Source organism: Fukomys damarensis, unplaced genomic scaffold (genome assembly GCF_012274545.1).
Source record: "Fukomys damarensis isolate Sample0158 unplaced genomic scaffold, DMR_v1.0_HiC HiC_scaffold_19, whole genome shotgun sequence".
In the NCBI taxonomy this organism is placed as follows: domain Eukaryota; kingdom Metazoa; phylum Chordata; class Mammalia; order Rodentia; family Bathyergidae; genus Fukomys; species Fukomys damarensis.
The window spans coordinates 56,749,081-56,772,880 of record NW_022900931.1 but is presented as its reverse complement, the minus strand read 5'-3'; the positions used below and the strand labels follow the sequence as shown (position 1 = coordinate 56,772,880).

The 23,800-nt window shown below is 53.7% G+C and overlaps 3 protein-coding genes across 6 annotated transcripts in view; 2 read left to right on the top strand and 1 right to left on the bottom strand.

Annotated features, from left to right (window-relative positions):
* Positions 1-498: 498 nt before the first annotated feature.
* Positions 499-7,731, top strand: Prodh2 (proline dehydrogenase 2). Of its 2 annotated transcripts, XR_781776.2 has the most exons (11): positions 499-778; positions 853-1,049; positions 1,137-1,275; positions 1,358-1,444; positions 2,288-2,368; positions 2,443-2,598; positions 2,672-2,838; positions 3,397-3,507; positions 4,806-4,891; positions 5,827-6,300; positions 7,357-7,731. XR_781776.2 is itself a non-coding variant. In XM_010631857.2 (10 exons), the coding sequence occupies exons 1-10, from the start codon at positions 605-607 to the stop codon at positions 5,988-5,990; spliced, it is 1,362 nt and encodes a 453-aa protein (XP_010630159.1). In that variant the 5' UTR covers positions 499-604; the 3' UTR covers positions 5,991-7,731. The 2 variants fall into 2 exon arrangements, 1 of the variants encoding a protein (XP_010630159.1); XM_010631857.2 differs by having other exon boundaries at positions 5,827-7,731.
* Positions 7,732-10,791: 3,060 nt separating this feature from the next.
* On the top strand, positions 10,792-15,036 carry LOC104867491 (inactive serine/threonine-protein kinase TEX14). Of its 3 annotated transcripts, XM_010631853.1 has the most exons (10): positions 10,792-11,501; positions 11,579-11,727; positions 11,807-11,870; positions 11,945-12,069; positions 12,192-12,284; positions 12,859-13,194; positions 13,272-13,429; positions 13,505-13,561; positions 14,674-14,723; positions 14,809-14,834. In XM_010631853.1, the coding sequence occupies exons 1-9, from the start codon at positions 11,280-11,282 to the stop codon at positions 14,685-14,687; spliced, it is 1,218 nt and encodes a 405-aa protein (XP_010630155.1). In that variant the 5' UTR covers positions 10,792-11,279; the 3' UTR covers positions 14,688-14,723; positions 14,809-14,834. The 3 variants fall into 3 exon arrangements, with proteins under 3 accessions (XP_010630155.1, XP_010630153.1, XP_010630154.1); XM_010631851.2 differs by lacking the exons at positions 13,505-13,561; positions 14,674-14,723 and having other exon boundaries at positions 14,809-15,036; XM_010631852.2 differs by lacking the exons at positions 13,505-13,561; positions 14,674-14,723 and having other exon boundaries at positions 13,272-13,433; positions 14,809-15,036.
* A 77-nt stretch (positions 15,037-15,113) lies between these two features.
* Positions 15,114-23,800, bottom strand: part of Arhgap33 (Rho GTPase activating protein 33) — a 14,057-nt gene continuing 5,370 nt past the window's right edge. The window contains exons 13-21 of the mRNA XM_033765745.1: positions 22,247-22,391; positions 22,086-22,168; positions 21,892-21,999; positions 19,772-19,917; positions 18,985-19,138; positions 18,760-18,905; positions 18,605-18,679; positions 17,008-17,683; positions 15,114-16,714 (exon numbers count right to left, since the gene is read on the bottom strand). Coding sequence (XP_033621636.1) covers positions 15,460-16,714; positions 17,008-17,683; positions 18,605-18,679; positions 18,760-18,905; positions 18,985-19,138; positions 19,772-19,917; positions 21,892-21,999; positions 22,086-22,168; positions 22,247-22,391 — 2,788 coding nt within the window. The 3' untranslated portion in view covers positions 15,114-15,459. The remainder of the gene's footprint in view (positions 16,715-17,007; positions 17,684-18,604; positions 18,680-18,759; positions 18,906-18,984; positions 19,139-19,771; positions 19,918-21,891; positions 22,000-22,085; positions 22,169-22,246; positions 22,392-23,800) is intronic.

Here is a 23,800-nt window from a genome sequence, read left to right as displayed (position 1 = left end):
TTTTATTATTGTATAATATTCCATTGTATGGATAAACCAAAATGAATCTATCCATTCTCTTTTGATAGGGAATCTGGGTTGTTGCTATTTAGAACTATTATGAAAATTCTTTTTCTCTCTGTTTTCCCTGATACCACAGTTCAAGTTCTCTAGGATATATACTTAGCATAGAACAGCTGGGTTATAGGTTATTTGTGTTTTTAAAAATTATTTAATAACACTGACCCATTTCTCAATGAAATATGATGCAATTGCAACAAGACAGGTCAATTGCTTACCCAAGATCACAAAGCCAAGCTGCCTTGATTCCAGAGTCCCTTGCCCCCTAGTAAATGCAGCCGCTGGCACATTAGTAGGCACTGTAACTGCAGCCCTTTATGGTGAAGGTTGCTGGGGGCTGCTTCTGGGGGTTGCCTTTCCTGTTACCGTTACTCTGAACTCTGTCCCCATTGTTAATAATTAACTGCCCCCAAGGGGCAGTTATGATCCTAAAGACTTGTCCAGTTAATCAGTTACTGCCCCCTGACTGGGAAAGGGGCACCCGGCCCACTTGCAGTTCCGAAGCCCCTTCCCCTGGAAGGCTGGAGGCGGGGGGCAACTCGTAATGCTGCGGACCTGCCGAGCGCTCTGTTCCCAGGCTGGGCCTCCCACGGGGAACTGGCAGCCCCTGCATTTTGATGGCTCTGCCTTCCACCTCAAGAGCACAGCAGAACTGGCACGAGCTTTGCTGGTGCTACGGCTGTGTGCCTGGCCCCCTCTGGTCACCCATGGGCTGGCGGTGAGCAGTGCCCCTTGGGACTGGCCTGGGTGCTGCCTGGGCCTGGCACTGAGTCCTTGCTCCCTGTCACCCAGCTCCAGGCCTGGTCTCGGCGACTCCTGGGCTCTCGGCTCTCTGGGGCAATCCTCCGAGCATCCATGTATGGGCAGTTTGTGGCCGGGGAGACCACAGAGGAGGTGAAGACCTGTGTCCGGCAGCTCCAAGGCTTTGGCCTGCGACCCCTCGTGGCAGTGCCCATTGAGGAGGAACCTGACTCGGCCCCCAAGACTGGGTGAGTAGAGAGCCGGGACCAGGGGAGTTGGGAGGATGGCAGGAAGGGGCTTCCCAGGCCCAGGCCCTGATCCCTGCGGGCTGGCAGAGAGTCCTGGTATGAGGACAACCTCAACACCATGATGCGGTGCGTGGACCTGTCACGAGGCCTCGTGGAGACCTCTGGACCAGCTGGGAACAGCCTCATGCAGCTGAGGGTGACAGCACTGACCAGCACACGACTCTGTGTAAGGGACAGGCAAGGCTGGGGCCTGGGGATGAGGCTGCGCATCAGATCCCTTCATCACCTCACCCACTATCCCATTTCAGAAAGAGCTGACCTCATGGACCAGAAGGTCAGGGTCCTCCTCAGAGCTGAGACCTGAGAGGCTGGCAGAAGCCATGGACTCAGGACACGTAAGGACCTCAGGGGAGTGGAGTCCTTGGGCCTGGATGAGATACATTTAAATACAATCATAAGCTATACGAGGAAGCTTCAGTCAATGATGGATCACATATTTGACGGAGGCCTCGTAAGATTATAACAGAGCTGAAAGATGCCTGTCACCTAGTGACAGTGGAACTGTGGTGAAGTCGTAGTGTAATGTGTTACTTGTGTGCTAGTGAGGCGTGTGAACAAACCTACTGTGCTGCCAGTCATATAACAGCATAGCACGTGCAATTATGAACACTACATCGCTGATGGTGGTGACCAAGGACTGTGCTACAGGCACAACTCCAGGCAGTAGATATGGATCATCTTCAATTCACAGGGGAGGACACTAAGCTCCAGAGAAGTATTATGACTTGCTCAAGGTCACACAGTAAGTGGTTGAGCCAGGATTCAAACTCGGCCTGGTCAGTCTCCTAACCACTGTATTATACCTGAGTAAATAGTATCTATTTGATCTAGGAGGCTGAGGAGGGAAGATTGCAAGTTCCAGCCCCGCCCAGGCAACTTAGCAACTTAACAAGACCCTGCCTCAAATTTTCAGAAAGGAAAAATTTTAAGGGGCTAGGGATGTGACTCAGTACAAAGGCCCTGGGTTCAAACTCCAGGACCACACACACACACACACACACACACACACACATGCATGAGCACATGCGGGCGCGCACACACACACACATCTATTTGATATTGTTATTTTTCCCCACAATCTCTAACTTTTCTTCTTGTCCTGGTGGTGGGGAGGAGATTTATACCCAGGAAGGGTCCAGCAGTCCCGAACCTCTTTTGCCTCTCCTGCTACCCCTCAGAGCCTCCAGGTCTCCTTCCTCGATGCTAAGCAGAACCAGCACCTCCAGGCCTCCCTGAGCCGCTTGCACCGGGTGGCACAGGTAACACCTCTGTCACGGTCTGGCTCCTGCCCGACCTGGCTGCCCTGGGCCCTGACACTGAGTCTCGCCCTCAGCACGCCCGTGCCCAGCACGTGCGGCTCCTGGTGGATGCAGAGTACACCTTCATCAACCCCGCGCTCTCTCTGCTGGTGGCCGCCCTGGCCCTGCGCTGGAACACCCCGAGGGAAGGCGGGCCCTGGGTGTGGAACACTTACCAGGCCTACCTGCAGGTGGGTGGGGTCTCTAGAGGATGTGGCAGGCCCCTGGCCTCTGCCCATGCGAAGAACCACCTTGCCCCTGCAGGACACGCATGAGCGGCTGAGGCGAGACGCTGAGTTTGCACACAGAGCAGGTCTGGCCTTTGGGGTGAAGTTGGTACGAGGCGCATATCTGGAGAAGGAGAGAATGATGGCTCAGCTCCAAGGGACAAAGGATCCCACTCAACACGACTACGAGGCCACCAGTCAGAGGTAGGAGAGGGTCAGGTTGGCCTCGGGAGAAATAATAACACCATGCAACCTCTCCTTAGAGCTCGCTGCCCACCATGAAGCTCTGTGCTGAGCATTCCGGGTGTATCCACACTTCACTCCCTCTCCCAGGTTCCCCCAGCAAAAAACAGCTCCCTCTTGGGCCCTCTGCCCGCTCTTTGTGCCAATCCCTCATCCCTGGTGCCTCTGTGTGCCAGTTCATGTAGCCAGATCCCTCCTTCTGGACATCTGGGTTACTGCTACTCATGCGCTGTAGAAAATGCTGCAGGGATGAACCTTGGGTAAATGTCATCTTGTGCATGCGATGTGACCCTTTGCTGTGACGCTGCCATTGTGTCAGAGACTTTATACGCACCATCACCTCACTCTGTCCTCGCAGTAGTGCTGTCAGGTAGATTCACAGGGTTACCAAAGAGGACAGTGGCTCAGAGGACGATGTCCTTCAGAGCCAGCACACATGGCTCCGGAGACCCCACTCTTGGGAACATCTCATCTTTCCAAGGACAGGAGTCCTGAGCTGACTGTGGCATGTCCCTTCAGTTATAGCCGCTGTCTGGAGTTGATGCTGAACCATGTGTCCCATCACGGCCCCATGTACCAGCTCATGGTGGCTTCCCACAATGAGGAGTCTGTGCACCAGGCAACCAAGCGGTATGAGGTGGGGACTGGGAGCGAGGCACCCTCAAGAAGGCCCCTCCCTTCCTGTCCTTTGCTCATGTGGCAGGGACAGGCAGAGGGTAATGACTATGGGACAAGAAGAGCTCCAGTAAGGTATTTGGGGATGATATTGAAAATATTTTACCCCTGCTATGCCTGTAGGCCCTGTAGGCCCCAGCTGGACAAGGCATGGAGACAGGGAAGGGGAAGTCTGAGGGTCCAAAAATTGGTCAGAACTCAGGGTCTTCAGGGAAACTCAAGAGGGTTTCTTTACTACTGTCTTAGTTACTTTTCCCATTTCTGAGACAAAATACCAGACACCCAAAGTTAAAGGAGGAAAGGTTTATTTTGGCTCATAGTCTGTAGAGGTTTCAGTTCATAGTTTGTTGGCTCCAAGGCAGGGTGGCAGGCAGAGGGGCATCGCAGAGGAGAAACAGTGTATGGCAGGCGGAAGTCAGCAAACTAGCAAGCAAAGCGACCAGAGGCAACAAGTGACAAGTGAGGACCCTGTCCCTGTCCCTTATATCTTATCCAAGCTACCCACCTTTAGGGTGGACAGCACTCACACCCTAGCATTGCACCGTGAATTAATCACATCCTTGATCCCAGCATCACACGCTCCAGATCCAGCCACCTCTGCAAGCCCCACCTATGACTGCATGAGGCTTTGCGGGGACAGCTAGATACAAGACACAGATCACTGAGTTCAGAACGACACTCATCTCTCATTATCCTGGAGAACTGGTTCCAGGACACTCCCTGCACCCATGGAGATCAAAATCTACAGATACAAATTCTTCAGGCCAGGGATTTAGCTCAGTGGTAGCTCCGCCACCTGCCTCACAAGCATAAGGTCCCGCGTTCGATCCCCGGTACCAAAACAAAAAACAAACAAACAAAAAAACACAAAGGCCTCAGATGCTCAAACCCCTTATATAAAATAGCATATAGCATTTGCATATAGCCTAAACACATCCTCCGGAATACTTTAAATCATCTCAAGATTACTTATAATATCTAATACAATGTAAGCACTGCATAAATAGTTGTTATACTCTATTGTTTAAGGAATAATGATAAGAAAGCACCCATATGTTCATACAGACATAATTTTTTTCAAGTACTTTTGATCTGTGGTTGGTTGAATCTGTGCATTCGGGACCCCTGCATACGGAGTGCCCGACCAGGTGTCAATATTCAAATTATTGTGACAGCCATACAGCTGTGTGATGGCTGACTTGCTGCTTTAGATCAAGCCACGGTCTGGACTGATGTTGTGGCCTTTTCCACAGTATGTGGGAGCTGGGCATTCCTCTGGATGGTCCTGTCTGTTTTGGACAACTTCTGGGCATGTGTGACCATGTCTCCTTGGCACTGGGTATGTGAATGGTGCACTCTACTCATCCCCAACTCCCACCCCTCACCCCAACCCTCATTCCCTCCCCATCAGAGCCCCTCTGCTATTCCCACCCAATGCCTGGCCAGGATCCTATTCTCCAGCACCTTCCTAATCTGTGTTATCTGTGGCTCTGGCAAGGTATCACTGTATCTGCTGTCTGTTGTTTTTGCTGGTTCTTGATCATGGTGTTGTGTTTCCTGTGTGCTTTGAGATCCTGATTGTGCTGTCCCCAGAGCGTGAGACAATAAGATTTACGTTTCTTCTTATCAGGTGTTAAGGGCTACAAATCCACTTTACCCTAAATTCATAGCTGGAAATATTCCAGTGCTGCAAATATTGGCTGCATATTGGTCCATGTCTATGACCCCTCACAGATGCATTTTTTTCTGTTTTCTTCCATGCTCTGCCTGGGTATATTTTGATTTTGAGACAGGATCTTGGTAAGTTGCCTGGGCTGGATTCAAACTTGCCATCTTTCCTGCCTCAGCTTCCCCTCACTTTCTCTTAATTCTTGGATTAGTAAGTTCCTTGCTGTCTTGGCAGCATTTTAATAACTTTAAAAAGATTTCTTATTAGATGTAAGGCACATACTTGTAATCCTAGCACTCTGGCAGGCTGAGGCAGAAGGATCACAGGTTCCAGCTCAGCCTGGGGAACTTAGTGACTTAGTGAGACCCTGACTCAAAGTGAAAAACAGAATAAGGCCCCGGGTTCAACCTACAGTACTGCAAAAAAAATTTTTTTTTAATATAATTTCTTTTAAATGTTTGCTCCTGGGTTTTTCATTTTTTTCAATGAGAAATTGTGTCCAAAATTTGGAAATCTCTATTGCAGGCTGTCTAGAGACCCCACCCACCTGCAGGGTGCCTCTCCCCAAGCTTGAGCCCATACCCTTCCAACATTCTCCTCCCCAGGGCAAGCTGGCTATGCAGTGTACAAGTCCATTCCCTACGGCTCCCTGGAGGAGGTGATCCCCTACCTGATCCGGAGGGCTCAGGAGAACCGCAGCGTGTTACAGGGTGCACGAAGGGAACGGTCGCTGCTCAGCCAAGAACTGCGGTGCAGGCTGCTGGGGTGAAGCCCAAGGGTCCGCTCTTAGTACTTCCAGGGTCATGTGGTCAATAAAGTTACTGCCCAGCCTGCTCTTTTGAACTAACTGCAGCTGCTTCCTGGGAGAAGGACTCATATTGGCTTCATCCAGCCTGAGTCGGGGGTTCTGTCGCTCAGGTGAGATCTTTAGATGGCCACGGCATACAGCTCAAGGGCATAGCTGGAGGACTAACGAAGCCTCTTCCGGACTCTGAGCCAGCTCAGTCTGGGATGTGCCTGATCCATGACCGACACAGGAACTTTCTTCATCTCAGTGGCTCCCCAAAAGAAGAGCACAGGTGAAAAGCAAGACACCGAGAGACTGGAGACAAAAGGCCGGTCCAAGGCTACAGGCCCAGTAATCAGCATCAGACAAATCCCTTTCTGAGCTAGGTTCTGAGCTGAATAAGGCTGGGGACTCAAGAGTGACAAAGACACCCTCACCCTACCCCACAGAGCACACAGTCTAGGGGCTCTGACAGTGTCACTCCTCAGACAGTGACAACCCAGAGTGGTCAGGGATATGACGGGGAAATCCAGGGGTATAGAAGGCGGGAAGTGGTACCTGACCCAGCCTGGGGTGATAAAAGAGTATCCTCAAGAATTCATAAGAAGCAGCATGCAGAGTGAGAGGAACGTTCAAAGGCAAGGGCACGTGCAAAAAACGGAGCAGTGGGACCCAGACTGGGGAGTGGCAGGGATGGAGGGATGCGCAGGACCAGAGGATGCAGTCTCAGATGCCAAATGGCAGGGTGAGGGTTGTGTCCCAAGGCCACTGGGGAGTCAAGAGGGTTTCAGGCAGAGGAAGAGAAGGTCAAGAGAAGATCCCTATGGCTGCCATGCGGAGGACGGACTGGAGACAGGCTGGGAGCCCAGATTAGGACAAGGCAGGGAGTCTGGAGGGTGTGGGGGTGTGTGGGGGTGCTGAGAGCATGGGCCATAGGACTGATGGGTCCTATGGGAAGGACATGGCCAGCACAAGGTTCAGGGTTCTGGCTTACAAAGAGGGCCTGCAGGGTCAAATCCGTGAAGAGGACCCGGGAGAAGTGTCTGAGGGAGATTCTGAGGCCATTGTGAGAACTGGTGGGTGTGACAGACCCCAGCGGCCATCTACGGGGGAGGTGTCCTGCGGGGTTCTTTAGTGCGGGGCTTAAGGGAGAGGCAGGGACAGAGGCAGAAACCAGTCAATGGCAGTGAGTGAGGAGTAAGAGAAGACAGGCAAGAATCTGCACAGGGGTCAGAAAGAGCCCACTGCCTCCCAAAAAGTCCTAGAGCTAAGGCAACAAAGGAGAAGCGCCCAGAACACAGCTGAAAACTGGCACAGACAGCCCTGTTTCTTCTTCCGGTCATCCCAGCACCCTAGGCACCTCTCTGGCGAGGGAAATGACAGCGCAAACCAGGAGGCCGCTGGTGCTCATGCGCCTAGGATTCCCGCCCAGCCATTGGTGCATCAGGGTCACGTGGTAGTACCCCAGTAGCCCTATCCTGCCCAACGGTAGGTACAACGCCACCTGAGTGGGACTCCAGGCCTAAAGCTTTTTAGAGCTTTCAGGATCCTCAGCTCTTCACCACATACCATCCTCCAGTCCGAGGCTCCGCCCTCCCACCCTGCCTACCCCTTCTGAAGTCCCGACTCCCACTCCCCTGCTTAACCCCCACCGTCCCCAGGGGATTGAACCCAGGGCCTTCGCACTAAGCTACATCCCAGCCCTTTTAATTCATTTGTTTGTGTTTGTTTGTTTTGAGACAACTTCACTATGTCGCTAAATTGCCTAGGCTGGGCTCTCACTTGCCATCCTCCTGTCTCAGCCTCCCGGAAACCCCACCTTTTAGCGAAGCTTTCCCCAACCCATAGACCCCTCCCTTCCCTACTCTCTTCCTCAGCCTATGGAGTTCACTCCACCTAGGGACCCAGCTCTCGCCCTCTGCCCGCAGGTCTCACCCTAGCACACTCTCTCACACCCCGCAGACCAACCACCTCAGGTCAGTAGGTCCTGCTTCTGCAACCAGTAAAATCCAGCTAACTCCCAAGCCTTCAGACTCCCTCCTTGTCCTTGCAGCTCCTTTACTACCCGGGTAGGCCCTTCCCCAGCCCTAAGACATTTTCCCCAGTTCCACTTTCCTTAGATTACCTTCAGTTCTCAGACTTGCTGAGAGCCCGGATCTTCGGGTATAGAGCTCCACCCTTTGTAACCCAACCCTTATTCGGACGCTTTCCCTCCATTGGACACCCGGAATCCCTTTCTGCTCCAGCCCGCCCCGCCCGCACTAGCCAGTTCTGTCTATTGCTCCCAGAACCCCTGGCTTTTGTCTCCTCCTGCCCTCATGAGACTCCCTAGCTGACCTCCCCAGGAGCTGAGCCTGCAGATGCCCTCCCTGCCTTCTGACCTCCCTGTGGAGCTGGGCTCTGTCCAGGAGCTAGATGCCCAGTTGAGCCGTCTGCATCGCCTGGCTGTGGCAGGGGGCCCAAGCTGGAGCCTGGCCAGGCTTCTGCGGAGAGGTGAGGGGTTGGTTGTTGGAGCACTTGTGGCAGCAGTATGGAGGATGAAGTTTCAGATAGCTGGCCAACAATTATGTATTCAGGACCCACTGTGCGCAAAGCTCTGCAGCCCAAGATGGGGACCTAAGAATGACTGTGACCTCTGGAACATAGAAATAAAATCTGTTTGGGGGGTGGGATGAGGGATGGGGATAAGATGCCCCAGGCAGGATGACTTTTCAAATGAGCAATAATGAAGTCCTACTATGTAAAAGCCAGTTATGAAAAAAGCTAGGAAAGAGACTCTTTGTAGCTGGAATGGCCTGTGCAAATGGCCTGAGGTCAAAATGAATTGGGCATGTGTGTGAGTAGGACAGAACTCAGGGAGAGGATTGATGCCAAAGAAATAGCTGGTCCAACAGTAAAGAGCTTCAGATTTTGTTCTGTGATGGGAAGACATTGGCATTGCAAAGAGGAAATTAACCCCACAATGAACATTGAGAGTTTCCGATTTCATTAGTAAATTGATTGTGAGTTTAGCTACTTTTTGAACTCAATTCATAGTTGTGAATTATTTTAGTTCTTTTTTTTGATCTGAAGATAGTGAAGATTTGGTCTTAACACCTAAATATTTAAACTGTATTTTTTTTCTTGTCTTAAACTATTGGCCAGAATTCCCACACCATGTTGGTGGTGAACGTCTTTTTCCTTGTTCTTGATAATTAAAAGATGCCTTAGTATTTTTGTATTAAGTATGATGTGTGCTATTGGTTTCTGGTTTGTAATTTTTATAAGATAAAGGAGCTTCCATCAGAGTTGTCTGCCTTTTTTTCTTCCTAACTATAAATAGGTATTAAATTTTGTTGAGTGTAGTGGCACACACCTGAAATCCCAGCACTCAGGAAGCTAAGGCAGAAGGATTGCCACAAGTTCAAGGCCAGCCTGGGCTACATAGTGAGCTCAAGGTCAGCCTGAAATACATATCGAGACCTTGTCTCAAAAAAACAAACAAGGGCTGTGGCTTTAGCTCAGTGACACCAAGCCTGCCTTGCAAGCTCAAGGTCCCGAAATCAATCCCTGGTACTACAAAAAAATTTTTTTTATCATTTTCTTTTTCTATATAAACTGAGTTAAACATGATTTTTCCATTCTTCCATAAATGTATTTTATTACAGTGATAGTTGTTCTGTTCTGCTGGGATTACAGGCATGTGCCACCATGCCTGGCTAGATTTTCTTGTATTGGTCCTCGTTGCTTTCTGGAAATAAGTGAAACTTTATTTAGGTTTTTGTATATATGGTCATGAATGGAATATTTTCTGCTTCTGGAAACTCTCGTCTGGTTTTGAAATTAAGGTCATACTACCCCCATAAAATGAGCCTTATGCTCTTTTTTCTATCTTTCTTGGTTTGGAACAATTTTTATAAGATTACCTCATCCTTGAAATGACTTGTATTTTTTGTTTGTTTGTTTTTTTGAGACAGAGTTGTAGTTGAGAGTGACTTGGAACTCACTATGTGACCCAGGCTGGTCTCGAACTCACAGTGATCCTCCTGCCTCAGCCTCCGAGTGCTGGGATTACAGGCAAGCGCCACCACACCTGGCAAAATGACTTGTATTTTAAGTCGGAGTATTCATAGTGCATGATGAGCATGGGAAACCAGTTAGGATGCCCTGGTGGGCTACTGAGTAGATGTGATGCAGTGAGGGTGGTATTCAGATTCTGCTGGGTCCACATTTGGATGGATTCTGCGGCAATGATTAAGTGCATGATTCTTAGCCATGTCTGCGAAGGACACAGGTGGGGCAGGGCCTGGAGGAAGAGGAACTTGGGAAGGATTGAGGGCAGAGATACAGGGTTTGGGGCAGAGGATGAGTGGCTGGGGTGAGGGGTCCCCATCCAGATGGTGTGGGGAGGGGATTGGCACAGGCATGGAGGTGAAGTGCAAAGAAGGCTGCTATGGCTTTAGCCCTGAGATGCGGTCTTCAAAATAAATGAGAGATTTCCTGATGAAATCCAGAGTTTGCTTTACTTGAAGATTTGGAAGCCAGCCAGGTGGGACCTATATGTCAGGTCCAGTTAAAGTTGGGTGGAATCTGCTGTCCCAGTGTACAAGGCTCCCTGGAGTCCTCTTCCTCCTGGTCTGGGTGTCTTTGTGTGATTTTGACACCTCTGGAAAGAGGCTGGATATTTGCACGGCAGGCGGATGTCACTCCTTGTTCCGACTTTGTAGGCTTGGTGGTGATTTCTGGACACCATGTTTAAGTAGATTTGGAAGCAGAGTCCTCCCTCAGCAGCTGGAAAGATAGGACCTCAGTGGTCACTTAGTCATAGAGGGCCAGTGGAGGCTGGGAATTGGCAGGAATATCTGCCAAGTGGCCCCCAGCACTTCTGCCCCCAAAGTTTCGGGAAGGGACAGTCCTAATCCTTGCCATCCCTCAGTTGTCCAGATCGATGGCGAGAACTCTGCTGGGTAGACGGGGCTTTTCCTCTCGGCTCTGCTGGGCCACGGCTGTGCCGTGCGGCTCTTGCTGGCCAATGGTGCCAACCCCAACCAGTAAGTGGACAGGCCACAATGCCCCATACTCCCAGGGCCCAGATCCTGAGACCTGGTTTCTTCCCCAGAGGCCTCTTTTCCTCATAGTTCTTCCAGTTACTGTGACCCCCTTTGCCCTCTAAGCCCCTCCTGTCCCCCAGGGATTTCTCATTCCCCGGTGCTTCCTGAGCTCGTGGTGATCCTCTCATTACCACAAAGGCCCCATAAGCCCTCACATGACCTCTCCACCCTCCCACTTCCCATGTTCCCTTGCCGCTCCTTTCCTAACCCATCCCCACCCTCGTTATTCCACCCTAGCCGCTGCCTGAACGGCAGCACACCAGTGCATGCCGGGGCCTTCTCAGGCCGCAGCCAGGTCATGGCACAGCTACTGCAGGCAGGGGGTGACCTGTGTCTGCATGACCAGCAGGGTCACACACCACGAGACTGGGCTGAGCAGGGTGGTGTCAGACAGAGCCGGGAGGTGAGCAGTAGCCCAGGTGCAGGTAAGGGCATCAGGGCAGCACCTGCACCGGGCCTCACCCACACGCTCTTGTCCAGGTAGCGGAGCTGTTGCAGCTGTGCCGCACCCACATGTCCGCACTATTGAATGGCGGGGAGTTAGCACCTTTTGCAGCCCTGGGCCCATTGTACGCCGGCTCTGGGCACGGCCTGTGTGGCTCTTTGTCTTCACTGATACAGGCAGAAAGGTAATGTGCCTCACCACGGGGCCTGCCCATCCACCACACCTAGGTGCTCCAGACTTTGCCTCAGCCCACCTTTTACCAGGACCCCGAGGCCAGAGCAAATTGGGAGATCTCTCCAAACCCCCCTAGCCTTGGGGTTCGGTCAGGTAAGTGGGAAAAGCTGGGAGGACAGGGACTACCTGCGTTCTTCCTGCCTCATGGTCCCATTCCCCATTCCCAGCTGAGAAGCCTACAGCCACTGGGGCTGGTAACGGGCCCGCCTATGGTGGACCCCAAGGAGCTGCTGTCAGCCCAGGGCGAGCCTGACAGCACCTATGAAAGCAGCTCCCATACCCTCATGGCCAAGTGAGAGCCCCTTTTCCATGCCCTTGCTGATTCCTCCTCCTGCTCCCGCTCCTGCTCCCGCTCCCGCTCCCCCTCCCGAGGAGCTCTTAGACCTGCCCTCTCTGCTGTTCACCATAACCCAGCCTCCTGTGGAGGGGCCACCCTGTGAGCAGGCGGCAGCTGAAGGCCCCTGGGGCCTGTCCTGACGTGCTATTGGCTGACCTTCAGCACTGCAGGTACTCTGCCTCAGCCCCCCTGCCCAGCCTGATCCCCCCACTACTCTCAGCCTGCTCTCTGGACTCAAGCAGTTCATAAACAGAAGACCAGGAAGTGTGGCAGTTGCCATGGTGATAGAATCTTCACCTCTGTACCAGCACCTAGCATGAAGCCTCCAGCTGGAGCCCACTTTCCACTGGAAAATGGATACACTGTTCTCTATGCTGTGTCCTGTAGGCCCCAGACAGGAGATGGAGGTGGGAGGGGTATCATGCACAGGGTATGGGCTAGACGCTAGCCCTGCTGGGTCTGTTTTTCCTCTGGTGCCTGGTACAGTGTCTGCTACTGGCACATGGTGGGTGGTCTGTGTCCAAGAACAACTTCCATGAGGCCAGCACTTGGGAGGCTGAGGCAGGAGGATCACTGTGAGTTTGAGGCCAGCCTGGGCTCCATAGTGAGTTCAAGACCAACCTGAACTGTATAGTGAGACCCTGTCTCAAAAAACCAAAACCAAAACAAACAGACAAAAAAGGAACAGCTCCCAACCTATGCAGGTCAGGACCTGCCTGTGAGTGGCAGCTCTTCTCCTCCCAGCACCTTGCATCACCCCAACCTGCTGCCGCTGATGGCACTGAGCCCCTCAGCAGACCTGGCAGGGCTATGTCTTCTCTTCGAGCCTGTGTGGCTGGGCTCCCTGCATGTGATGCTGCACCCACCAAGGTGGAAGGAGAAGGGGCCTGGAACCGTGCCAGGCCTGCTGCCTGGCCACATGCTGCTGCAGGTGCTGGAGGCCCTGCTGTTCCTGCAGGCCCATGGGAGGGCCCACGGCAGCCTCAGTTCCCATGCTGTCCATCTGGTCCGGCCTGGCCTAGCTAAGGTCGGCAACCTAGAGCACGGACGCCCACTGAACCAACCTTGCCTGAGGCCCAGGTGAGTGCCTGTCCTATGTTCCTGTCCCATGTCCCTCCCAGCAACTACCAGATCACCAAATTCCTTGGGCTCCACAGGCTGCAGCAGGGCTACCCCTGGGGAGGCCCAGGTATAGGGCTACCCCCACCTCCTGAACTGTACCCATGGCTGCCTCTGGAGCTAATCCACGGTGACACACCTGCCACCACCTCAGATCTCTACAGCTTCTGCATCCTGGCTCAGGAGGTCTTCACTGGTCAGTGAGTGATGCTATACCCTACCTGCCAAGGCAGCCCACTGGCTGGGATCTTGTGATGGTTCTTCCACACAGGAGAGCTGCCCTGGGCTGGGAGAGAGGGGCTTGAGGTGAAGGACAAGCTAGAGGCAGGTGAGAGCCCAGCCCTGGATCCCTTGGTACCAACCCCCTACCAGGCCCTGGTTCGAGCTGGGCTTGGTCTAGGGCCTACCGACCTCTGGGGCAGCTTGCAGAGTACTCGATACCTACTGAGGGAGGCCGTGGCCCAGGTACAGGTTTAGTGGGGGTGGGGGTAGCCATGAAACTCCAGGCAGGGCCTGTGTCCCTACACCCAGCCTCCTTTCCATAGGACTCAGATCCTGAGGTCAGTTCCCCACTGAAGTGTACTACATTGACCCCTGTACCTCAGGGGTTCCTACCAGGTTAGGGGGCAAGAAGGGTGATGGTGGGTGCTGGGCCCAGCTGGGCTGGGCCTCCCATTCCAACTAGGTCTGGGTCTATCTCTCAGAGCAAAAGTACAATGAAGTAGCTCATAGAGCCAAGACAATGCCCAGGCTTGTGCACCCAGGCCCCATCCCATCCCAGGTAGGAGGAGCTGGGGAAGGATGTGGGGGACCAAGAGAGATGTAAGGCACTGAGAAACCCGCACCAGCTCTCTGACATCATGCTCTACAGGCCCTGGAGACTCCTGAAGTCACAGGTCACAGTAGGGTCCAGAGGGGTGCAGCCCAGGACTCAAGCAGCAGTTTGACTCTAGGCAGCAGCCGTAGTCCCAGCCCTGGCTCTAGCCACAGTCCCACCACCAAGGTCAACCTGTTCTGCTGCCCAGAGCCCACATCAGCAGTATGAACCCCACCCCCCGAGCCCACTGCTAACCCGTGACCCTGCCATCCCTGCCCTGTAGTAGACCCCGGCTCCCTCTCCTCTGACCAGTGACATCAGGACTCAGTCACTGCCCTCTCACTGACCTGTGACTCCTGACTAACCCTGCTGCCCCCAGAGTCCCTCTGTGTACTTCAGCCTTCAGGACTCAGCTTCACAGACCCAGTCTGTGGAGCAGTTTGAGAAGAAGTTCTTGGTCCAGATTCCAGCCCTGTCAGCCCATTCATTCGGCTTCCCATACCCTGCTACAAGGGCAGACAAAGCCATGGACCCCAAGGCCATCCCTTGCCCCATCCCGCCTTCCCAGACCCATTCTAGCTTCTTGGCCGCCTAGTGGCAGCTCCAGCTTTTTTGTCCTGTAGGTACCCAGCAGTGAGCCAATGAGGGGAGATCTCTACTCCAGCCTGCAGCAGTGAGATGGGGCCCAGGTGGGGGGACCCACTGCCCCTCTCCCATCCATGAGGTAACCCTAGGTCTACCCTCGCCATGTTCCCCAGAATGGATCTGCTGGAAGAGATCATGGCAGAGCTGCAAAATAGATGCCAACTTGAAGACAAGCCAAGCCTGGGCCCTACTACTGGTGCAGATTCCTAGGGTGTCCTGACCCCTCTCTGCAGATAATGCCCCCTTGAGCCTTCCAGGAGGGCCTGACTCCTCACTCAGTGCCTGCCCCAAGGAAAGAAAACGACAAAGCAACCCATCTGTCTCTTTGTTTAGAGTCTGGCCCCAGCATGATACCAGCAACTACATTTTCACCATTTTTATTCATTAACTTTGTCAGATGGTTTAGCGAGATACATGGGGAGAGATGAATAGGAGCCCCCCACCCCCTATGAACAGGTCAGGACAGGCTGGGGGCACCTAGAGGGAGAGGGAGGACAGAGGGAGAGGGAGGATAGGGTATCAGTCTAGTTCTCCCTTAGTTTTGTGCAACGGCCCCCAGGAAGGAGGACAGTGGGGGGATGGACATGCCCTTTAGCCCAGGGTAGGACATTATGATTTCAGGTTAGGAACCCACATCAGAAGCAAGTTACAAAGTTAGAAACCTGGAGTAGGGGTTGGGAGGTCAAGAAAATATAAAACAAGAGATGGGGTCAGGCAAAGATCCAGTGAGGACAAAAGGGAAGAATGCCCTTCTTGGCTCCAGCTCAACAGTAGCTTCGGGTCTGGCCCTCGGAGTGGAGGGACCAAGTAGGAGTGGGATAAGGGGGTGGGGGACCAGCCCCCTCTCCCCTCTGACCCCCATTTCTATACAAAGAACCTCGGTAATGCTCTCCTCCCCTCCCATAGGCTGGTGGGGATCCCCGGTAGAGCAGGAGAGGCTCAGGAGGGCCCCAGGGTCCTGGTACCCTGTGAGGGGTACGGGAGCCCCAGGGGGCCCGCTGCTTCTGGGGGAGGCGTGGGGCTGGGGGACCAGGATCTGAACGGCTCCTGGGGTGGGCAGGAGGGGAAGAGGAGCAGGAAGAGGCAGGTGATGGACCCTTGGGCCCTAGGGCTAGGTTGACATACAGGGGCTCAGGCCGTGTAGGGCGCCGGGCAGGGTGCTGGGGGGCTGAATAGCCAAGGTGGTCAGGGGGAAGGCAGGAGGGGGGTGGTGGGTAGCTGAGCAGTAAGTCAGGCGACCTGTGCAGTGGTGGTGACTGGCCAAGCATGCCATGTGAGGCACTGAGCCTATCAGGGGGCATGGAGCGAAAGGGACTCCAGGACCGAGCGGGGCCCGAGTAGGGGGACCCCTCACTTGCCCCGATCTCATAGTATAGGTTGTCACCTCTGTCAAGAGGTACAGGGGGGCCCAGGGAATTTCTCCAGACTTGGGCTGGGGAGCTGGGCTGAAAGGATGGGGGGCCAAGAGGGTACAAGCCTGGTTTGGGGACCCCAAGGAAGGGTGGCAGGCACTCCCGTTGGGCTGGTGAAAAGATGCCAGGGGTAGGAACCTGTGAGGGGACAGAACATGGGGACTGGGCTGCCATTTCTGGGGCATCCCTGCACCCTCCACCAGGCCTGAGCTGGGCACCAACCTGGGCAGGGCCTCTGAGTCCCCTCCTTGAGGTTCCCACAGGCCACTGGCTCCTCACCAGGCTCCCATCACTTTGTTGCCTTGGTAGGTAGGGTGGGGGTCCTGGGGCCCAGGCACTAGAGTGGGCTAGGGAATGAGGGGGTGGCCCACTTCCTGAAGTCCCCACGGGTTCCCCACCCACCTCTAGGGACAGTGAGCGGTGGAAAGGGGAATGGGGAGCAGTCGGGGTGCTTGCATGCTCCTGCTGGCTCTGTCGCTCGGCCACCTGCTGAGCGCGCTCAGCCAGTGCCAGGGCCATGAGGCGTGCTGGGTTCTTGGGGGGTGGGGGTGGGGCCCCGCCAGGGCGTAGGAGGGACAGGGGTGGGGGCCGCAATGGCGAATCCATACTAGGACCTACGCAGAAAGGAATGGGAAGAGGATCAGCTGGGTCCTGAGGCAGCTTCAGGGTCTGTGAGAGTGTGGGGTGGGCTGAGCACGCTCAGCCAGTGCCAGGGCCATGAGGCGTGCTGGGTTCTTGGGGGGTGGGGGTGGGGCCCCGCCAGGGCGTAGGAGGGACAGGGGTGGGGGCCGCAATGGCGAATCCATACTAGGACCTACGCAGAAAGGAATGGGAAGAGGATCAGCTGGGTCCTGAGGCAGCTTCAGGGTCTGTGAGAGTGTGGGGTGGGCTGAGCAGGACTCAGCATGCTGGGCTTGGGTTGCCCGGGGACCAGGCAGTGCCAGCTTGCTGCTCTCTTGTTGGTAGATGTCATTTAGCTGGGCCTCAGATCCGTGCAGCAGCAGGGGGATGAGATGGGGACGCAGGCCTGGGCCAGGGCCGAGAGCTGGTGTTGGGGTGATGGAGGCAGGTGTTCCTCCAGCCCCCAGCAGTTCTAGGACAGCAGGTGGCACAGACACAGCCAGAGGCTCTGAGATGTCCAGGGCGGTGGACGAAGCAGGGCTGCTGGGTCCACGGGGTGAGGGAGCCTTGGGGGTTGCCCTGGGTGGGAAGGCAGAGGCAGGGGCTGGGGGTGCTGGGCTGGCAGGAGGTGCGGGGTCCCCTGGGGTGGGGCTGCTACAGCGAAAGGTAAGGGGATCAAAGTCAAGGCCCCGGAGTCCCTCCAGGCAGCGGGGTGGGCTGAAATCCAGTTCATCCCCATCATCTAGCCAGGCTGAGGTGCGGTGTGAGGGGGACCCGGAGAGTGGCCCCAGGCCAGTCGCTGAGGACTCAGACGATGATGAAGAAGAAGAAGATGAGGAGGAGGAGGAGGACGAAGAGGAAGACAGACTCTCACAGGAGCCAGCAGGTGCTGGGCCCACGGGGAATGCATCACTGCTGGAGTGGGGTCGCCGTAGCCTATGTAGCCTCTGGAGGCCTGGAAGAAGGGGAGGGGGCTTTAGGGATCGGGGTACAAACTCTGCACACTCACACATTAGTGCGAGCAGGGTACAGCTCAATCAGCAGGCAGGGGGAGAACATAAAGGGGTGCTTCCCTAGAGAAGGCCACAGAGGCTGTGGGAAGAGCCGTTCAGGTTTGCAGGTGATAAGACCATGAAGAAAACCCTGCAGGACAGCAGCTCTGCTCCTGGCTGTGTGGCAGCACAGTCTGCCAAGAGTGTGAGTTTGGCAGGGAGCCCCCAAATCCAGTCGGAGTAGGATGGGATCCACAGAGGTTGGAAAGCAATGGAATGAGGCTAAGCCACACTCAGCAACATGCATGGTAGTTTGTAATGAGTGGTGATTGAAAGTCAGATCCACATACAGCACAACTCCCTTTTTTATGATGATCTGTAAATATGTTATTTACACATATACCTATATGTGATAAAACCTTCCAAGCAAAGGGATGATGAGCTTCAAATGTAGAGGATGCCTCTGGGGAGAGGGAGCTCTCAGGTGAGGTATTGGGGCTCTTCTAGTCTGTCTAGGAAATTGTTTTCTTCCAAAGAAATAGATATAGAATTTTTCTTCCAAAAAAATAAATATAGGACTTTTAAAATTTTAAAGGATGCTGCATGGACCAATGAGAACCATGCAATGGACCAAAGGTAAGACTCATTGCAAAAATTCAAATTAAAAATTTTAAATCCCAGGCTGGGGATTTAGCTCAGTGGTTTCACTGCCTGCCTCACAAATCACAAATGCAAGGTCCCAAGTTTGATCCCCGGTACCAAAAAAAAAAAATTTAAATCCCAAGATCTCTCAAGTCTGAAATACAATGTTTGGAGGTAAAAAACCTGGGCCCCAGTTCCTCCCACCTCCACTTGGACACAGATAGGACCTATCCCGTGCTCACCAGCTCCACTGGCCTGTGATGACAGAGACTCTTCGCTCTTGGCAGATCTCAATGTGACTGTGTCAGGTCGGCTGCCTGCAAGGAGAGGTAGGACACAATAGGAGGACATGTCACAGACAACCACCCTCTTCCGTGCTGACTGCATGGCCTCTGACCTGAAGGCTGTGGTGGGGCGCGGGAGCCCCCCAGCCAGGGTAGAGGCTTCTTTCGGGGGATGCTTGGGCCTCTGCCCAGAGCAAAGAATGTCTTCCAGCTGCTTCCCCCTGGCTTCCGCTGTTTCTCCCCTCTCTCCCTTTTCCTCCTGCAGTTAGGATGAGAAAGAGGAAGCAGGCTAAGGAACTAGGGTTTCCCTCTGCCCACGCCTCCAGCATCCCACTTACCTTTCCACAAGTGAGGCTGCAGCCTTGGGGGTTGTGGCCTCAGTGGGTGTCCCCAGCCGGCCCTGGGTGCGAGCCTGGGCTTCTTCCAGTGTCAGCAGACGAGTAGAGGGGCCGCTGCCCGCAAGGGACTTGGGCCTGGGGAGGAGGCAGCGGCCTGGGGAGGTCAAAAGTAGGGCAGCTGTCAGCTCTGGGGGCCACTCAAGGCCACTGGCAAAGCCAAGCGCCACAGCCCAAGCCCCGGCCCCGCAGCATGCCCACCCGGGCTGGCAAGGCAGGGGGCCAGGGTAGATCAGGCGGGAATGCGGGGAGCAGGCAGGTGAGGAGGGATGAGGCAGAATGAGCTGATGAGGAGGCAGCTCCCAGCAGCCAGCAAGGGCAGTGGCTCTGGTCAGTTACCTCGGGCCAGAGGGCCCTCCGACGAGCTGAATCCTGACTGGGCTGGGGTCCGGGACAGGGCGGGGAGTCTGGGCAGTGCCAGGATGGGGTCAAGTCTGGGGACCTCCCACCTCCTCCCAGGTGGACCCATGGCCCCAAGTTTCCCCAGGAGCTATAAGGGGTGAAGGAAGAACGGCGTCCTGGCCAAGAAGTGGGGATCCTGAGCGTAGGAGCTGAAATGAGAAGGAGTGGGGGCGCGGGGAGGGATGGGCCGGGGCAGGGGCCTCAAGGGGTCAGGAGGGAGGTCCAGCTTCACTGGGGTAGGGATAGGGCTGGGAGCCCACCTACCCTCCCACTGCAACTCTGACATCGAGGGACCAATAGCCAGGATGTCAAGGTGGGATGGGCATACCTAAAGGGTCAAGACCAGCAGAGGTGAAGGTGTCACTGAACAGGACCTCCACATGGGTGAGCAGGAATTCCACCACCACTGACTGCACACGGACCTCCCGGAAGGCTGCCGCGCCCCCCAGCCCCACTGATTCCAGCTCCATGGACCTGAAAGGGAGGAGGAGAAGGAGGTCAGGAGCCTTGATCTTAGGCTGGCAGTTTCTGGGTAGGCAACATAGGAAATGACTGACTATTCAATACCTCTAACCTTCTAGAATTGATCACATCTGGAAATCACATCTGTTTGCCAACCTTACCCCAAACCTGCTCCCTCTTCCTCATCAGTCATTGTATTTCTTGTGACGCAGGAAGAACACCAGGATTACCCTTGACCCCTCTTTCCTTCATATCCACATTCAATTGTCAGCAAACCTTGTCAGTTCCATCTACAAAATCAACCCAGAATCTTAACTCTTCATCCCTTCAATTGCCTTAGTTGTGGCTGCTAGTTTGGATCTTGAATGTCCCTAAAAGGACCATGTGCTAAAGGCTCGGCCCCAGGGTGTTGCTATTAGGAGGTGGTGGAACTTTTAAGAGGTGGGGCCTAGTGAGAGGTCTTTAGGTCACTGGAGGCACTGTGGGACTCTAGCCCTCACTTTGGTCTCTGTCCCCTTGGCCACAAGGCAAGTGTTTTCTACTTTGCTATATGCGCCTGCCATGATGTGCTGCCTCAGCACAGGTCCAAAGTGACAGTCAACTGATTATGGACTGAAACTCCCCAAACTCTCAAAATAAACATTTTCTCAGCCAGGCGTGGTAGTTCAGGCCTGTGATCTCAGCTGCTCGGGACGCTGAGGCAGGAGGATTCCAAGTTGTAAACTTAGTAAGACACTATCTCAAAAATGAAAAATAAGCCACTTGTGGTGGCACATGCCTGTAATCTAGCATTAGAGGCTGAAGTAGGAGGATTGCTGCAAGTTCAAGGCCAACCTGGGCAGCACAGTTCAAGGCCAGCCTGAACTGCATAGCAAAACTCCGTCTCAGAAAACCAAAAATATAACAAATAAAAAAATAAAGAGGGTGAGAAATGTAGCTCAGTGGTGGCGCACCCTTGAATTTGATACCAAGTACCACAATAAATAAACACATCTTTGTAATTATCTCAGTTATAGTGATAGAAATCTAACTAACATACCGGTCCAGTCTCCATTTTCTTCTGCATGGATGTCACAGTTGCCTCTCTCCCACTCCTGCTCCTTCCTATCCCTGCCCCACTGTGTTTCTGCTTGTAGCTAGAGGGAACCTGGGCACCTCTGAGGCAGACAGGGGCCTGGCACCTCAACCCTGCCCTGGCTGTACCTCATTCTAGTTAAAAGCAAAGTCCTCACTATGACCATAAGCCAACCTCTGTCTGGTCCCTATCACTCTCTGACTGCATCTTCTCCTCCCTTAACTCCCCACTCACTGGCTCATTCAGTTCCAGAAACACAGGCCTCCCCATGTAGCTCCAACAAAGCGGGCACCACCCTAGGCTCTTGTTTGAACTCGCTGCTTCCCCTGCTTGGTGTGCTCCTCCCCGGATGTCCACAGTTGCACACCTCCTTCCCTGCACCCCTGTTCTTTTTTTTACTATTTATTTTCTTCCATGCTTCTTATGCCTACCATCTACCTTACCACTTATTTTACTTATTTATACGTTCCCCCGGAGGAATACAAACCCTTCCACAACAAGAGATCAAATCTGGTAGGCCATAGAATGCTGCTGGCCACAGAAAGATTTCCTGAAGCCTTCCTTGGCACTTCTTTCTAAAAACTTCAAATTGCCATGACTTGGTGCACCTCCCTTCCCTGCTTTGTATCTTCCTCCTTGGCATCAGACATAATTGTGTTTCCTAGTGATGGTTCACTGTCCATCTCCTTCATGAGAATGTGAGCTCCTACAGGACAGGGCCTTGCTCACTACTGTGTCCCCAGTGCTGAGATTAAGGCCTGGTACATGGAAGGTACTTGATAAATACGTATTAAATGAATGAATGAACAAGAGAACATAAGTTGAGCCAGGTCACAGGGTGGCTGTGGGTTACTTGAAGCCTACACCACTGAAGGCAGTGAGAGGGGCAGGCTGGTGAGTTGCTAACTTACCGTAGTAGGTTTGGTGCCCAGACGATGGCCAGGTTGCGAGCATGCATGCTGGTGTTGGCACTGTGTCTTGCCATGCGGGCCAGGTGCCTCAGCAGGTACTCCAAAGTCCTGAGGTTGGGAGAAGAGAGGGACAAGCTGAGCCTCCACTCCTCTGGCACCCCACCCCCAGCCCTTCCCTGACCCTCACGGTTTACCTGTAGTGTGGCGGGGGCAGCTGCTGGATGACATCATGGACTCGCACCAGGCGTTCTTCCTCTCCTGGGACTGACATGGCCTCCTGAGATTGTGGACAGCCATGATAGGCCTGGGCCCGATGTGCCCCACACCCTCCAACCTTGCCAGCACCTTTACTCACACTGAACTTCCCATAGAGCTGATAGGTGAGCAAGGGGTTTGGCAGCTCTCGGAAGTAGAGCTTGCAAAGGGAGGACACACTGTGGATGTCCTGCAGGAAGGCAGGGCCAGACAGTTCAGGAATCCTCTCGCTGTCAAACTCATGCCTGAGACCACCAAGTCCAGAGGAAGAAAGTTCGGGTCAGACGGAGCCACCTGGCCATGTTCCATTACCCCCACCCCAATTCCCAAGTACCCACAAGTGGATATAACCCTCTTCCCCAGGCCTTGGGCTGGGCTATCCAAAGGGGGAACTTTAGTGAACCACCCAAAAGTCTACCTGGTAAAGACAAGAGTGTCTCGTTCCAAAAGTGGAAATTGAGGTTCTGGTGGGAGATATCTCTGCCTATAGTATACAAGGCTGTCTTGATTACAGAGTGTAACTACACTCCCACCTAGAAGTTGTATCATTCTTCCAGCTTTAAGAGATTGCTGGAAAATGTGGATATGATCCCAGGTACCCTTGCTCGCAACCCTCTTGCGGGCCCTGCTTTCAGGTAACGCTCCTCTCCCTCACTGCCTTCGTGCTCTCACCTCATGACCCTGGCAGCCCAGTGTTCCTGTCCCACCCTTCCCACCTCTAGATTCTCATGTACTCTGTTCCTCCTTGCCTCAGAACCCTCTTGGGGTCCCCTCATTTGGAGTAAAGACCCCAGTGCTAACAGTCATCAAAAAGGCCCTTCACCCTGCCCCAAGGACTCTCAACGTCATCTCTTGCTGTTTCCCTTTGCACCAGCTACTCCCTCTGCTGTGACTAGGTGTCCACACCCACAGGGATTGCTCCCTCCTCCAGGGCTCTTCCCCATGAGGCCTCTCTGCCCCTGCTACTTAAAACTGCACCTGAAGCTGGGCCTAGTGGCACCATCCTGTAATCCCAGCACTTGCGAGACTAAGACAGGAGGATCGCTGCAACTTTGAGGCCAGACTGGGCTACATAGTAAATTCAAGGCCAGCCTGAACTACATAGTGAGACTCTGCCTCAAAGGAAGATCTCTGTGAGTTCAAGGCCAGCCTAGGCCACACAGTGAGTTCAAGGTCAGTCTGAACTACCTAGTGAGACCCTATCACAAAACAACAACACACACAAAAACGTGTAGTCCTCCTTCCTGGTTATCATGATTCTCCTTATCCCAGTCTACTTTTCTCCATGACACTTGTCACTTTCTAGTAAACAATTATTTTCTTGTTTCTCTCTCCCTCTAGCATGTGAGCTCCGGGAGGGCAGGAGTTTCCAGTTATCTCATTAACCACTGTGTCCCCCGTTCCCAATATTAGTGCTTGGTATGTAACAGGTGCTCATAGTGGAGGTGGGTCCCACTGCTTAGTATGCTAACTACTCCCACCTTCCAGGCCTTAGGTGTCACCTCCTCAAGGAAGCCCTCCCTTGGCACAAGCCTGTAATCCCAACACTCAGGAGATTAAAATGAGGATTGCTGTGAGTCCAATGCCAGCCTGGACTACATAGTGAGTTTGAGGCCAGCCTGGACTACACAGCAAGACCTTGACTCAAAAAAAA

What these genes read in the sequence shown, in the direction of transcription:
- Prodh2 (XM_010631857.2), top strand. Translation starts at nt 605, where the DNA reads ATGCTGCGGACCTGCCGAGCGCTCTGTTCCCAGGCTGGGCCTCCCACG. An exon ending in TGGTCACCCATGGGCTGGCG is followed by an intron (nt 779 to 852) that starts GTGAGCAGTGCC and finishes CCTGTCACCCAG; the next exon opens with CTCCAGGCCTGGTCTCGGCG. An exon ending in GACTCGGCCCCCAAGACTGG is followed by an intron (nt 1,050 to 1,136) that starts GTGAGTAGAGAG and finishes GCGGGCTGGCAG; the next exon opens with AGAGTCCTGGTATGAGGACA.
- LOC104867491 (XM_010631851.2), top strand. Translation starts at nt 11,280, where the DNA reads ATGTTCCCTTGCCGCTCCTTTCCTAACCCATCCCCACCCTCGTTATTC. An exon ending in GCTGACCTTCAGCACTGCAG is followed by an intron (nt 12,285 to 12,858) that starts GTACTCTGCCTC and finishes TTCTCCTCCCAG; the next exon opens with CACCTTGCATCACCCCAACC. An exon ending in CAACCTTGCCTGAGGCCCAG is followed by an intron (nt 13,195 to 13,271) that starts GTGAGTGCCTGT and finishes TGGGCTCCACAG; the next exon opens with GCTGCAGCAGGGCTACCCCT.